Below are 16,419 nucleotides of genomic sequence, written 5' to 3' on the forward strand. Positions count from 1 at the left end.
CTAGACCTCAAATTCCTCTCCTGGATCTTTGGATCTGACCAGAAGACAGGGGAAGATAAGGGAGGGTGCAGGTCGAGAAGTGCATCTATTACTTCTGCCCACACTTTGTGTCCAGTTGTCAATCCCATGTTGCTACCTAACTGCAAGGGAGGCTGATAAATATAGTCTAGCTGTATACCCAGGGAGGAAGAGAGAGTAGTGCCGTAAATAACTAACAGATCTCTACCACATACATTGTTCTCTACAGGAGGAAATCTGTTAAAAAATCTGGAATACATGTACCAGCTCAACTGTGCATCCCCTTCCCTGTGCAGACTGAGACACTCTAACAGACCTTCACTATCTAAACTCTTCTTTGCAATTATTTCCTCCCAATCACCAAAACCATCACCAGGTAGCCAGGTTGCATTTTTCCAGATTCCTGCTTATTAAATATTGCATATTAATACAATACCTTTCTTTTTAGGGAAATTCTCTAGGCCACTTGCTGATATTTAGGAGGGACTCTGTAAGTGTTACTAACATAATGATTACTATTTCTTAAATACTTCCTTAAATAATTTGTTGAAAATATTACCACAAATGTATAACCAATTCATTTTATAATAGATCATGTCAGACTTCGTTTCAGAGATTAAAATTTCTTCCTTGATCCTAAGTTCTGATAGTGCATCCTACTAGAAATTTTTAGCTCCCCAAGTACAAATAGTGTGTCAATGGTAAAAAAAAATACTATTCTTGTATTTTTCAACTGTTTTGCTAATAAATGATGCATACAACTTAATAAGATATAAACTAATTTTAAACTGAAAAATAACTTGCTTAAAGTATCAACGCAACAAAGCATCTACATCACTAAAGAAAAATACTTCTTTCTCTAGAATTATCAAGCTATCACAAGAGCTGTCTAGTTGTCTAAAGTTTTTTTTTTTTAAAGATTTTATTTATTTATTTGACAGAGAGATCACAAGTAGACAGAGAGGCAGGCAGAGAGAGAGAGAGAGGGAAGCAGGCTCCCTGCCGAGCAGAGAGCCCGATGCGGGCCTCGATCCCAGGACCCTGAGATCATGACCTGAGCCGAAGGCAGCGGCCCAACCCACTGAGCCACCCAGGCGCCCTGTCTAAAGTTTTTTTATGATTATTTATATAAAACAGAATACAGGCATACCAAAGAGATACTGTGGGTTTGCTTCTAGACTACCACAACAGAGTGAATATGGCAATAAAGTCAGTCAAAGAATTTTTTGGCTCCCCAGTGCATAGTATAAAACTTATGTTTACTCTATACTATAGTCTGTTAAGTGTGCGATGATGTCTAATGAACAATAGATGAACCTCACCCCAAAAATACTTTATTGCTAAAAAAAGCTAACCATCACCTGAGCTTTCCGTGAGTCATAATCATAATTTTTTTTATTCTTCATACTTTTTTTGTATTTTCCAAATGCATATTTGGAACTGTAAGGAACACATAGGACCATTATGATCAGAGAAACAATAGTAAGTGGAGCAATGAAAGGAAACCTAATACGCGTGGACTCCCACGTGCTGCCAGGAGTGGGCACCAGTATTCTTGTCCTATGTCCCTCACTGTGTAACTAAACAACCCAACAGTATGTTGCTGTTAACAACTGTTGGGAAAGTAGCATGATCTTGGAAAGTCCATAATTACTGACTTCCTGGAACTCAGCTTCCTCATCTATAAAGTGAGAAAAATCACAGTAACTCTAGACAGGCTTAACTAGGTATATATAAAGCACACTGAAATACTGCAGTATTTAGATGGATTGCCAGGAACTTCTCAATGTTATTTATATTTGCCTCACTATTTATAGAACTGTGGCATATCCCCTTTCATAATAATGAGGATAGCTACCATCTGTTGGACAAATAACTGTGTGACCAACACTTTACCGATGTTATCTTATTTAATCTTCACAACAGCCCTGTGAGGGATTTTTATCCCTATTTCCCTTATGGTGAACAGGGACACAGAGAGGTCAAGTGATTTGGCCAAGATCACACAGCTAGTTAGTCACAGAGTGAGGGTTTTGTCCTAGATCTGTCAGACTCAAAAGTTCATGCTCTTTTTCTTATTAACGTATGGGTCTGTGCTTAGCAAGAGGCTCTCCTCCAGATACAAACATTCAAAGCGCACAGTTGCCAAAAGATTAGCTTCCTTTCAACAACTTGTCCATGGGAGAATGACAAAGAAAGATAAATACTGCGTGAATGAGGTAAAGGTTTATAATTTGTCAAGCACCTACTCTGAACATTCCTAAAAAAAAGTATTGTCTTGTTGGAGAGCTTACTCATATATTATGAAAAACTACTGTGTCCTGGATGTCTTCCAAACCTTGTGAACACTTCTAAAGTTTAAAGCTTCTTCCCTCCCAAACTAACTCATCTGCCTCTATTCTGTAATGGCAGCATCATTACTTAGCCAATCATCCGAGCCATTTCCCCCTCCTTTGACGGTCCACTCAAGTAAGAAAACCAACTGTCGATTTTACCCGTGATTTGTCTTGAAAACATCACCTTTTTTCTTTTTTTCATTACCTCCACATTGGAGTAAGCCCTCCTTCCCTCTTGCCTTGGATAATTACGGGAGACTTTAAAATCTCCTTCCAATATACCTCTTGTACCACCATCAAAATTACCTTTCTAGAAAGCACACTTGGGCATGTTATTTCCCTGCTTAAAGATCTTTTCTATCTGACCATCTTTCAGAAGATGGATTCCTTAACATGGCACGTGGCTCTTGTACTCCAGAGCTCTAGACTCTATTTCCAGCCTCATCTTCCATTTTCCAGGATCTCATCCTTACAGCGCCACTACATTAAACTATTTGAAATTTCTCAATAGATGCAGTATTCCCGCACAATTATTTAAAGTGTATATTGTCCTTGCAAATAAAAGAGTGTATGAATTAAAAAGTATAGAAGCAATGCTAACTAATGAAAACTGGTCGTGTCAGAGCACAGTTACTATTTTATGTGAATTTTTTTTTTAACTTCAAACATAAGTCTCTGTTCCTTCAATGTTGATCCTCTAAAAATCTATATACTAGAGCCCTGTGTAAATACTGGGTGCTACTTTAGAAAGAGAGTTAATTTGGCAAATCCTTTGATGAAAAGCATTGATGTAATCAATTGAAATAAGGAAAGAGAAGACTTTACAAAGATAAATAAAATTAGAAGAACCAGTATGACACGGATTACAAAATCGAGAATGTTGTGTTTGGATTTCAGTTCTACTGCAGGCCTTCTTGACATTTTAAAAGCATTACAGATCTCAAATCATTATTTTGCTAGGCAATAGGCAATGCCATCAATTTGAATGTTGATTTTAATAAATAAAGTATTCTTTTAGATGTTTACATTTTTATCCCCTCCCCAGGCTGCCCAATGAGTACTCTTTGTGTAATTAATCCATCATGATTAGCATTATATGGACTACCCCCAAAAGCAAGGACCTCTTTGTCTTTTGGCATTGTTTTCTTCCGTTGGAGGATTGAAAAGCACGGAATTATTTCACTCATTTGGCAAGCTTCTACCAGTAAGGAGTATAAGTCACAAATCACAGGACACTTATTTACATTGGTTATTCTTCTTCAGCTCATGTGCTACAGTGACATTCTAAAATTAGGCAACTAAATAAGAATTAGGCTTTGGGGCTTTGGATCCAAATCAAACTTTACTCCTTCGGTTGATATTTTTCTTTTCTTTTCTTCTGACCCTCTGGGCCTAATTTCTCTGTGTTTACAGTATATGCAAACATGTTTCTCATTAGTGTTTATTTACTACCACAGGAATCACTTTGAATCCTGCTGGAAATGTTTTTCTCAAAATAAACCCAGATCATATTGGGTTTTATCGTGTAAATTATGAAGTACCAACTTGGGAATGGATAGCTACCCATCTCTCCAGCAACCACACGGTAAGACTAGCAGTAGTTATGAATTGTTTTATTTTTGCTCTAAGAACAGAATCTTCATGATATTAACTTTCTGAACATGCTTTGGTTTAGGAATTGTGCTACTTACCTCTTTTTCTTCTTCTTTTCAGGACTTTTCTTCTGCTGACCGTGCAAGTCTTATTGACGATGCTTTTGCCTTGGCAAGGTGAGTTTTGGAATGAGATTGGGCTATTTAAAATACTGTGGATTTTTTCATAAATCTATTTTCTTGATGAATTGCCATGAAGTTTAAGTATTAATTATAGTTTAAAATAGCCAAAGTCACTATTTATAACATTATTGTCTTCCTTAACTCTCTTTTTTAAAACTCGCATAAACATCATAGCCAAACTACTGCAATTTGCTGTTAGCAGACACACAAAAGCTCACGTACCATATTGACTTTGAGTAGGGTTCATCTGTATCAAAGTCCTTGAGCTAATTAGGAGTGACATTTGCAAATGTTCAGAAGTGCACCTTCATAATTCGATTTAATGAAACAACAATGTGTTTCATTAACTTACTTCTATGAGCCTAAGCCCACTGTATGAGTTTATGGCTAAAGTTGTCAACTCTTGTTCAGGTCATCAGGGTAAGAAGAATGAGACATGGTACTCTAGGATTGATCAGAATTAAGGTACCACCTAAGAAACTGGACTTTTTTTTTGTTTTCATGGCCTGAAGGTGACCTACACTTAGAAAAAAAAATCAACATTGATTAGGGGAATGAAGGAGTAGTAACCATACTGTCTTTGAGATTTTTTGTTTTGTTTTGTTTTTAAGTAGTCTGACACCACTAATTCAACAGGTATTTGTTGAATTTCTGGTACTTCTATAGCAGCTAGGGACACAAACAGTAGGTTTTTCTGGCTTTGTAGTGGCCTCCTCCTAGATACATGCAGTGTACCGAGAATGAGCTGCTACTTCTTCAAAAAGCCTTCACTGCCCCTTTGTTTGGATTGGGTGTCCCTTTCGCGGGCCCTTGTGTTTAGCCACAATGTTATGCTGTCATTTCTTATTAACTGTCTATCTTACCTACCAAACCGTCAGATATGTGAGGGCAGGCACCAGACCATGTTCCTGTTCATTTTATTCCCAGTTCCTAACTGTGACTGGCCCATGACAGAAGCTCATTAAATATGAGCCGAACACATGTCTGAAAGATAGTACACCAGCACTAAAGGCATGGGAGAACTATTTCCGACAGACTTCCTAGATGAGATACTGGAAGTCAGAAGACCTTCTTGACATTTTTTAAGGAGGGAATGGATAGGGTTACAAAACAGGCTCTGAAACGATTCAGATCTTGGTTCTGTATAACCTTGAGTAAATTTCTTAACCAATCTCTGACTCGATTTCCTTATGAGTAAAATGGAGATGACCTTATAAGACTTACAAGATTATAAGACCTTATAAGATTTCTTTTGTAAGAAACAAGTGAAATAATGCACATAAAGCACCCCAAACAATGTCTGGCCCATAGCAAGTGCTTAATAAAGTATACCACTTGACTGTACCAGACACTGCATAGGCCTGGGAACTTAAGTGATAAAGGAAGATAATCAACATTTTAAAATATAAGAGAACCATCAAGAATTCTTTAGAGGGAAAACTCTCCTAGAAACGCATCATGACTTCTTCCAAAGCTTGGCATCTTGGCTCTTAGAAATTACACAGAACTACAAAATATTTATAATTTAATTCCCATCACAACACAATGCAGACAGTTCTTCTTGCTTTAAGAAATGAAAGCCTCTTGAACAGGTCTCTCTTGGGTACTGTGTATAAAGCAAATAATTTGCACAATTGAAAGACTTTCTTGCATTTGCTCAGCTCCTTGGCCATAGCTCCCATAAAATTTTGGAGAGATATGGAAATGAAGAATGTGAGACTCACTTGAAAACCAAAAAATACGTAGAATCACACAGCAACTGATCTGGAAAATACCTGAGTTATCAGCAGAGCTATTTAGTTATCACTCAATTTCCTTCTGTAACACATGAGGGAAACAGGACTCAGAGAAGTAGAGTCCACCAGTGTTGGCTACAGCTAAGTGCAGTTCACTCAGAAGCTTTAGGGAGAAAAAAGGAGAAACATGTAGTTGAACAGGTAAGTGCCTGTGGTAGGATAAGAATTTATACAGTACCACTTGGGTGTTCAAAAAGAAATGTTAACTATCATGTTTCATAAGCAGAGTAAAAGAGCACATCTAAATATAAACATTTTCTTAATTCCCTTGTCCCCAAATTTGAGGAGCTAGTACTCTTACTACCCCAGATGAATATCCAGATAGGCACATTTGCTCAAGACAAGGAATAAAAATTCTCCCAGCTCCTTCAAGTCCTCCAGACAGGCTCAGTTTGAGTGTGAGCCCAGTCCCGTAAAACCATCAGAGTTATCAACTGCATTTAAAGTTCCTCCCTGTCCCCAACTCAGGCTGGTGTCAGGCCAGCCACCTGCAGTGGAAACCAGGTGCTTGACGTCTTCACCATCTTGTTGCAGGAACTTCTGCTCCTCACTCGCCAGGCTGCCTCTGACTCCTCCAGGGCTAAGGCCAGGAGAGTAGGGAGGGAGAGCAAGTGAAGGGAAGGAAAGATCCTGACATGTTGTTTACATCTGGTCCTCTCTGGACTTTGAAGATGTCTAATACTGACTTTCCTATGTGATGTTTTCTTGGAGTATTTGCCATCCATACTCATTTTGATTGCTAAGATCTTTCTCTTGCAGTTCCTTGAGGTGGGTGAGTGAAAACCTCTGAACCACATCTGGTCCAAAAGAAGTGTTCATATATCTTTTCCCCCAACAATGTCTGGAAGGATGGGCCAGCCCACACAGTCTTATCTCTTTACTCTGAAGTTAGAGCCATAGTCAACCGTAGTTTCTTATCCTTTAGATTTCTCAGGGTATCAGATACCAGGCCGCTGTGTCCCCAAACTCCATGATACACAGGTAAAACTCTTCCAGTGTTTTCACTACAACCCCTTTTCTTAGGCTTGAAGTGAGGTGAAAAGCCTCCTGCATCCTCCTCTCTCCTGTGGGAGGAGAGCATTCAAAGTACCCTGACAGTGATCCCCTGAAGCCCTCTGTTAAAATGTCTCCTTCTGCCCCTAGCTTCTCCAATGTCTCTAATAGGCTGGTGATGGGTTATCAACTAAGGGTCACAAAAATCTCTCCTGACCATGTTAGTTCCAGTTTGGTGGGTCTGCATCTTTGGGGCTTAGGCCAACAAGCCTCGTTTGCGGGTTAGGCAAAGGGCCTTGCCAAAACAGAGACAGAAAGAATCCTTTTTTGTCCACCTGTTACAGTAGGGTTTTCCTTTTCAATAGCTTGGATTGTGCTCTGTAGCCCACTGTGTGGTGAAGCCAGGAGAGGGGTGAGGAATAACATAAGGCAAAGCAGAGAGCACTAGCTAACAGGTCCATGGGTGGGAGCAGGAGTCTCTAGGTGAGGAAAGGATGGCTTAAAAGGCCACTTAACGCTAATGATCCAAGCAGAATTTTAGCCCCGCCTCACACAGCAGTGGCTCCAATGATATCCGAGGTGAGAATCGAGTTAGCAAATAAAGGCCACCAAGTGAACATCAGCCACACCAAGATTACAGACCTCTAGGGTCACTGGTTTTACCATTTTACAGGTGTTTGCAGAGGTAACCAGAGCACAACACAGAACTGGATAAGCAACTTCACCCTCCTACCGCCGCCCCCCCCCATCCCCATCCTCATGCTGCCTTTTAGAGAAAGGAGAAGTAGGGTAATCGGAAAGACTCCAAAAGGACCCAGTTCTTTGCAAAAAGACTGTTATGAGTCAGAAATACGAATTTAGTTGGCAAGTGAACACTGAGAAATCAGACACAATGGGGATTTTTTGAAATTCTCCACACCACCAAAGACTTTGCTGGGAAATGAGCACATGGGGTCAGCTGCATCAACCTAGACACTTCTCCAAACTGTTTCTAATGTCCCAGTGAAGAGCGACATTAGATAAGACACTACGCTTAAGTCGGCTTCTCTGAGGACTGGAATGTACTTCCAGGTCACACCCAGGGAAGCCAAGACAAGCCTTTTTTTATATGATTCCCCCAAACTTCCTGGGTGCCTCAGCCCAAGATAGGAGGGCAAAAATTCTCTCATTAGACCCATTTGTCCTTTTTTCCATCGAGTCTGGTGAGAACTGTCTTTAACTTAGAGCTTCCAACTTCTCCAGATGATAGGACAGTTCTATGATTTGAGTCCCTCAGGCTGGGCTTTTACTAGATTGATGGAAGATTTTTAAATAAAGAAAATTTTTGAGATGCCTGGATGACTTAGTTGGTTAAGCATCTGCCTTTGGCTCAGGTCATGATCAGAGAGTCCTGGGATCGAGCCCCGTATCAGGCTCCCTGCTCAATGGGGATTCTGCTTCTCCCTCTCCCTCTTCCCACTCCTGCTCTCTCTCTCTCTCACTCTCTCAAATAAAAAAAAATTTTTTTAAGATTTTATTTATTCATTTGAGAGAGAGAGAGAGAGGGAAAGAAAGAGCACAAGCAAAGGAGAAGGGCAGAAAGAAGGGGAAAAGCAGACTCCCCACTGAGCAGGGAGCCTAACATGGGACTTGATCCCAGGACCCTGGGATCGTGACTTGAGCTAAAATCAGATGCTTAAACAACTGAGACACCCAGGCACCCCCCAAAAATCTTTAAAATAAAATAAAATAAAATAAAATTCTTAACCATATCTGGCTTTCAGAACTGCTATATGCCTGTGGATTTAACAAATGGAGTTTGAGACTCAAAGTTGCTTAAGAATGCTGTCTTAGATTGAGCTCCCTAGAAGCAGTATATGAAAAGGTTCATGTACATGTAGGTTATTGAGAGAGTAGTCTCATGAGATAGGGAGTATGAAAAAGAGGGTGGGGCAGGGATAAAAAGCTGAGCCATGATATGGTCTCAGATGGAGTCTAGCTTTGCCAGATTCCACTAGAAAGCTATGAATTATGCTATAAAGTGGGTCTAACTTGAAGGAAGCAGGCTGGCTTGTTGCCTTCCTGAATCAGAGAATTAATGGCCTGGAGTGATGTATTGCATTACCTCTTAGGCAAGATGGATGTATTTGGCCAAGTGCTCTTCTCTGAAGAAGGTGGCAGCTGTGAGCCAACCAAGCACTGTAAGGGGATCTGAGAAGGGCACTATATATGTCTTTGTTCTCAAAACCAGGTCTTCACATGGGGTCCCACCAGTATCAACACTGCCCAGAGGAGCTTATAAGAAATGCAAATTCTTTGGCCCTACTCCAAAACTGCTAAATCAGAAACTCTGGGTGGGGGGTGGGGGCGGGAATATGTGATTTAATGAACTTTCCAGGTGTTGATAGATGCTCCACTTTGAGAATCATAGTTCTAAATGATACTGCTCTTCCTCTGGAGAATCAAATACGACCAGTAGGAGCTACAGAGTAACATTATTTGTGGGAAATAAAAAATATCTCAGCTAAATTCTCAAATGTTATCCTTGTAATAACCAGCAAAAAATCACTCCCAGTCTGATGTTCTGACCATATGACTCAGACTTAAAGAAAACAAATGATACCAAAATGGAACTATTGTATAGTTTGTATAGTTATCAGGCCTGCTGGAAAAATAAGGCAATAGGATAGGATATTGATTTTCAACATTTGAATACACAGTATTTCCTCAGAATCTCTGATTTTTGGATAACTGGATTCCCTTCTTACTTCTACTTATGCTATCTAATTAGCTAATTCTTCTGGCCCTGGTAACCAAGACCCATTCCCTTTAATCTTTTCACCTACCTGAAATGTACAGACCACCTGGTTTCTGACCAAATGCTCATTTTTCCTAAACTTTCATTATTCTCTTTGCTAAATTGATCATTAGAGCAACAATTATTCTTCATAAACACCTTAAAATCTTCAGCTGGACATAGTTAACTGTTCTGTCCACCAGGGAAAATAGAGAATCATTAAAATTAGAAAATTCTCAAGTTTCAAATATCAACACAAAATTTTATAATTTTTCTTCCTTAACAAACATTCTCAAGAAAACACTCCATTTCTTATTATTATTTAGTAGTGCTTTTATTAAGGGAGGCTGCATGCTCCTAAATATAATTCTTTCTAAATAAGATCAGGACCTGAGAAAATAGAAGAAGTCAGCTTTCTGCACTGAAAACAAGCACTGTATCATATCTCATTAGTACAAATCAAACGATGCCAAAATTCTCATTCTTATCTATTTGTCCAATACTACTAGTTCGTCCTCTAATCAAACTCTTGGGGAGAAATCAAGATATAATTCATTCTTCACTCACAAAATACTTTCAAACATAGTAGCATTCAATGCTTCAGTATAACCAATTCAAAAATTCAAAATTTATTCTTTAATTTAAAATTTCAAAATGTGGGTTTGAAAAGGCAGAATTCCCATCTCAGGTTTTTTTTAAAACCTAGGCTAAAATTTGAGACATAACAGGTTTCTGAGAACAGTATTTCAAAAGGTTCTAGAATCCCTTTTAAGGAAGAAATTGGATTCTTTAAACTTTGAAGTGTCAATAGAAACTTCAAATTTTGTGGAGAAACAAAATCCATTTTTTATTTGTCAATATTGGGAAAAAGTATGAAAAAGGAAATGTTTTAAGGGGATAAACTAGTTCAACTGGAATGTTTTATGCATTCATAATTCGTGAGTATTGTTATGTCTCCTCTTCATATCAAAGGGTAAGTCATTTTAATAAGATATATTTATCATGGCACATTTATATACATTATTTTCTTATAAAGAATTTTTTAAAAGATTTTATTTATTTATTTGACAAAGAGAGAGATCACAGGTAGGCAGAGAGGCAGGCAGAGAGAGGAGGAAGCAGGCTCCCTGATGAGCAGAAAGCCTGATGCAGGGCTCGATCCCAGGACCCTGAGATCATGACCTGGGCCAAAGGCAGAGGCTTAACCCACTGAGCCACCCAGGTGGCCCTCTTATAAAGTATTTTTTAAGGATTTATTTATTTATATATTTAGATAGAACCTCAAGTAGACTCCTTGCTCAGCCTGGATCCCAATGTGGGGCTTGATCCTACAAAACTGAGATCATGACCTGAGCCAAAATCAAGAGTCAGACACCTAACCCACTGAGCCATCAAGGTGCCCCACATTTGTACATTATAATCAGCTTGTGTCTATCCATCAATATTAACTATAGCTAAATGGCTTTAGTTTTATCCAGAATTTCTCCTCAGCAATTTTTCAAATGTACTTTTTAATGTTCTGTCTTCCTCTTTACTATTGAATATATGAAAGCACTAAGACATCATTGTGAACAAACTTCTTTGATTGTGTCCCCCCAAATAAAACATTTTCTTAACTGCTTAGTAGAAGGATTCTCATTAACATTGAATTCTATGATTTTCATATTAGTACTTTTAGTCAAATGAGTACTAGTCTATGGTTGGATTGTTTTGTTTTGTTTTGTTTTTAGTCTATAGTTTTTAATTAATGTTTTTTTTTCTCTTCCTTAGAGCTCAACTTCTAGATTATAAGATGGCTCTAAACCTGACCAAGTATCTCAGAATGGAAGAAGACTTTTTACCATGGCAGAGAGCAATTTCAGCTGTAACCTATATTATTAGCATGTTTGAAGATGATAAAGAGCTATACCCTGTGATTGAGGTGATGTTAATGTTATATCTTATGACAGTAAATGTGCAGCGGTGAGCAGAATAAGGAGATTTCTGAGACAAGGAGCTTCTGAGAGATACAAGAGCATATCCATGTGCCAAGTGAAATTAAAGGAAAGTACAATGACACAACTAGTCCAACCAAAAAGATACTATCTTTATTTTTTTCCAACTTGAAATGTGCCAGTATTTCTGGTTTAGTATACCACTTTACGATATATTTTAGTGTTAGAAAGAATATAGTACAATATATTGTCTTGTTACAATAGATAAAATACTAACTAGATCCTATTTTCAATGGATTTATCTATGTTAAAATGAATTTATTCTTACTAATATATAACATTTTGTTTCCTTATTCCTGGACAATAACTGGACAAACAATTTAATATTTGTGGTCTTCATTTCTTTCATACAATAGGAATGTCAGTCCATCCTTGCCTATGGCAATAGGATAGTATAGGTCATATAAAATAAACATCCTTTGTAAACCCAAAGGCGGCATATATATATTAGTTATCAGTACTTTTATTTCATCAATACTTGATTAATCTTCTTAGTGCAATAAGTATGTCAGGCGTTACTCCATTTCTTACAAATGTTAACTAAAAAGTAGAGGTTAAAAGGAGCTTACCCAAAATTTTATAAAACATTAGAGAATGATCCAGGATGTTCTTATCTTCAGAACTGAAGCAAATTTGCCATGTGATAAGAACTGAAAACATCTCTTTCCTAAGGAGAGGCCCAAAGTTCTCTGAACTAGTAGGAAAGAAGATTACAAGAGGGGGCTATAGATTATAATAAATGAGGAACTGTTGATAAATAGTAAATTATTACTCATTGTACATGGTGCTTTTATTTCAGAAATACTTCCAAAGTCAAGTGAAGCCCATTGCAGATCTTCTGGGATGGAATGATGACGGAGGCCACATTACAAAGTTATTTCTTACATTTTTAAAACTAATTTTCATTTAATATTTGTTTGTATGTGTTAAAACATGTTAAAAAGTGCTCACAGCCCACGCTTTGTGTGTGTTTGTTTTTAAGGTTGCTCCGTGCCTCTGTGTTAGGGTTTGCGTGCAAAATGGGAGATCAAGAAGCCTTGGACAATGCTACCCAATTATTTCAGCAGTGGCTAAGTGGGACTGTAAGGTGACTGTTCATGTGCTCATTTCTAGAGGACCTCAAACTTAGAAATGAAGAATAAAAATTGAAACATTGTTTCTTCTTCTAGGCTTCCTGTAAATCTCAGGCTTCTGGTATATCGGTATGGAATGCAGAACTCTGGCAATGAGACTTCATGGAACTACACTCTTGATCAATACCAGAAAACTTCATTAGCTCAGGAAAAAGAAAAACTGTTGTATGGATTAGCATCGGTAAAGAATGTTACTCTTTTGTCAAGGTAAGTTTTTTTTTTTTTTTCATTCATATGAGTGGCATTTGATGGTTTATGTGTCACGGTCACTTTAAGATGTGAATTAAAGTAGGATACGTTTCCAAGAACATCTATTAAAACTTATTTTCCCAACAAGAAACAAAATATCCATGTAAGAGTGGAATAAAGAAATGTAATCTCATACAAAGACACTCTGGGAGTCAGCAGTTTCTAGTTGTGAGCAGTGGTTCAACATTGTGATTCAGGACCTGGGGTGTTTTTCTTTCTGTCATCCTCAACATGTTGGATGTCTCATAACCTCGAGAGCTCCAAATAATTTGTCTTCACACAAATATGTTTAGTGAAAGAAGAGCAAGGACAAAAGAGTTCCTTCTCACAAGGCTTTGTCTTTTATGCTAAAGGTGAGTTATTTCCGCTTCCCCTCATAACCAGAACTGGATCACACTTGATCATTCTGGGTTATACTCTAGGTCTACCTCTTGGTCGTTTGCCAGAGAGGATGAACTTGAATTCCTTTGACTGATTGGGGCCATCATCATACTCTACAGCTGGGGTAGGAGCCTACCTACTTCCCTAGGATCAAGGAGACCTTGATCCAAAACCCGTAACAAATTGGTTTCTGTCATCAGAGAAGGAGTATGTGCCACAATATGCACACATACACACAAAATATATTTATATTCCACTCAGAAAGACTGCTTGAAGCACATCTATGAATCTTCTGCCACTACACACATGCCCCAAATCAACTAGCATCTGCCCTAATTCATTTGTTGCCTAGTTATGGTTTCGGAGTTATTTACTACATTTACTTAACCAACATATAGGATGTCCTTTCTATGTGTAGGTATATAAACTGTGGGAATAAAAATGAATAAGGCATGATATCTATCCTTAAGAAACGTATAGGTCATGAACGAGGCAGAATATAAATAGGAAATTATGATGCATTAACCAATTTGTAAGGATTACCAGAAACAAAGCCAGCAATACTTCTTCACCATCTTGCTTTAGGGTAGATGTCCATTCTTCTGCCCTTGGCTCTAAGATAGTCTATCAAGAACTTGATCATTTTGTCATTCCATAAAATATCATATTGATCCATTATTTTGATGCCACTGTGCTGATTATCTGATGAGAAAATTAGCAAGTGCTTACATGTTTTACCAAGACTCTTGTGAATTAGAGGATGAGTGATAAGTTACACAAAAATTCAGGACTATCACTAAAGTGCAGTTTCTAGAAGTTGAATGGTCTAGAGTATGTCAAGATATTCCCTCTAGGTACAGCCATGGCATACAGTTAATAAAAATCTGTCAATTTGGTCACTTAATTATCTTGGACTTCTTTGCATTAGACTATAATTAGAGCTAATTAATCTAACCATATAAATTGCTTTAGAAGGCTGTTTCTTACAATCTAGGGAAAAACAAATAAGATGTAACTGTTATTCTTTAGAAAATAAAAGTATAAATACTTTCCCTTAATTTACTGGTTTTTAAAAATTTTGTAGTTCAAGGGGATAATAGGTAAGTGGGTGAAGTGCTTGTATACAATAAATTCAATTAATTTTTAAAAAGTTAATAGTTAACATTTTGAATTGTTTTTCTATTTGTGTTTTCTTAGATATTTAGATTTGCTCAAGGACCCAAACCTTATTAAAACTCAGGATGTGTTTACAGTTATCCGATATATCTCATACAACAGCTATGGGAGGAATATGGCCTGGAATTGGATTCAGCTCAACTGGGAATATCTAGTCAACAGGTGGGATAATCAGATAATGGCTTGTTCTCTCTGTTTGATACCATCGACAAGTTCTTTCTTTTTCTCTTTGTTGTACTTTCTATACAATATCTGGAATGGCATATTACTAGAAGTAAAGGATCATTGTATTTTCCTTCTAGGGAAGCAATAAACTAGTTAATTTTAGGCCCAATTCCTTTTCTGGAAATTATTTCTTCTAACTGATCTACAGAGTTCTGAAATCTGAAGAGATGCCTAAATTGCATTATTTTTAGTTTGGTTAAAACAGGTTAATATAACTTTCTGTTGTGTTAGCACCTAGTATAACGCCAGGCATGTATTTAATTCTCAAGATTTAATGAAAACTAAGCGAGTTTCTGGACTTGGGTTCAAACTGGAGCCTTATATCTTACTGAGCTTATATGGATGAAAACTTTTATCTCCCTTGACCAGATAATTATATTTTAGGTATTAAAGGCACCTACATTCTCTAGGCAATAGCAATTTTAAAATGGGAAACAGAAAGGACAAGAGAGGAACAAATCAAACTAAAGAGATGCTTTCCCAAATTTCTCATTCCTTCAGCCCCATTTAGAAGAAATGTTGCTATTCTTGGTCCTAATCCTCTAAATTTAGTGGTTATTCCCACTAAAAATTTTCTTTACAGAATATAAAATAGAATATAGATTATATATCCCATGTAGACATTGACAAAAAGACCTTTACTGTCTGTAATTCCCACACTGGGAAACAGGCCCTGTTATCCTCTCCTAATCTCTCCTGTTTTCCTATCAGCACTCCCTCATTGATAATGACCGCCTTATCAGAAACACTAACTCTGAAGATAACTTTTATTTCTGTTCTCTTTTCTACCCCACAATTCACCAGGCTGTCATTAGGTTCACGCACATTTCTCATCCTTCTGAGATCCAGATTGTATCTGTATCTTTCAACTAAGATACCCTACATTGCTTTTGCCTATTTGTGAGGAAGTTTTGTTTTTTCTGTTTTTGCAGTGATTGCGTGTAACGGCTCATCCATCTCTACAAAAATTGACTGACCCGCACGCGCGCGCGTGTGTGTATTTGTCTGTTGCTTTGTCCATCTGTTTATAACTGTTTCAATGAAATGCATGACTTAGAATTACTGAATCTTTCTATTGAGAACATGTTCTTATCTGAAGATAAAGCTTCATGTCATGCAAGCTAGTACCTTTCATTTGCTTAATATATGCCTAGTGACAAGTACTGAGTATTTTGTTTTAATCAAAAAGACCATAAGTCTTTCATTTTTTGAGCACATGATGCAGGAAGTCTATGCAGATGAAGAAGAATGCTTACTTTTGAATTATTGTAAAAAGATAAGTAAATAATGTTCCATTTTGCATTATAAAATGGCCATTCCCTTACTGCTTATTAAGTATAAAGTACTTTTCAAGGCTTATTTGAATAGTTCTGGTGTGATTTATTTCAAATAAGACATTTTTCATTTAAAAAATTAGTTCATTGCTGTACTTAATAATTAATAACTAGAAATAACAGGTGTTATTTTGTTATGGAAGTCATAAACATCTGGCCCTAAAATAAATTTATTAGACCTAATCCTGAATTTTAAAAAATAATAAATTGATATTTATTTCCAATGCTAGTTC

At 37.4% G+C, this 16,419-nt stretch overlaps 1 protein-coding gene across 1 annotated transcript in view; it reads left to right on the top strand.

Annotated features, from left to right (window-relative positions):
* The window catches only part of ENPEP (glutamyl aminopeptidase), an 82,845-nt gene that overhangs the window by 57,312 nt on the left and 9,114 nt on the right, over positions 1-16,419 (top strand). The window contains exons 12-18 of the mRNA XM_047718219.1: positions 3,812-3,939; positions 4,068-4,123; positions 11,465-11,615; positions 12,488-12,561; positions 12,671-12,775; positions 12,858-13,028; positions 14,649-14,789. Coding sequence (XP_047574175.1) covers positions 3,812-3,939; positions 4,068-4,123; positions 11,465-11,615; positions 12,488-12,561; positions 12,671-12,775; positions 12,858-13,028; positions 14,649-14,789 — 826 coding nt within the window. The remainder of the gene's footprint in view (positions 1-3,811; positions 3,940-4,067; positions 4,124-11,464; positions 11,616-12,487; positions 12,562-12,670; positions 12,776-12,857; positions 13,029-14,648; positions 14,790-16,419) is intronic.

The sequence above is a fragment of the Lutra lutra genome, chromosome 2, assembly GCF_902655055.1.
Source record: "Lutra lutra chromosome 2, mLutLut1.2, whole genome shotgun sequence".
NCBI classification, from domain to species: domain Eukaryota; kingdom Metazoa; phylum Chordata; class Mammalia; order Carnivora; family Mustelidae; genus Lutra; species Lutra lutra.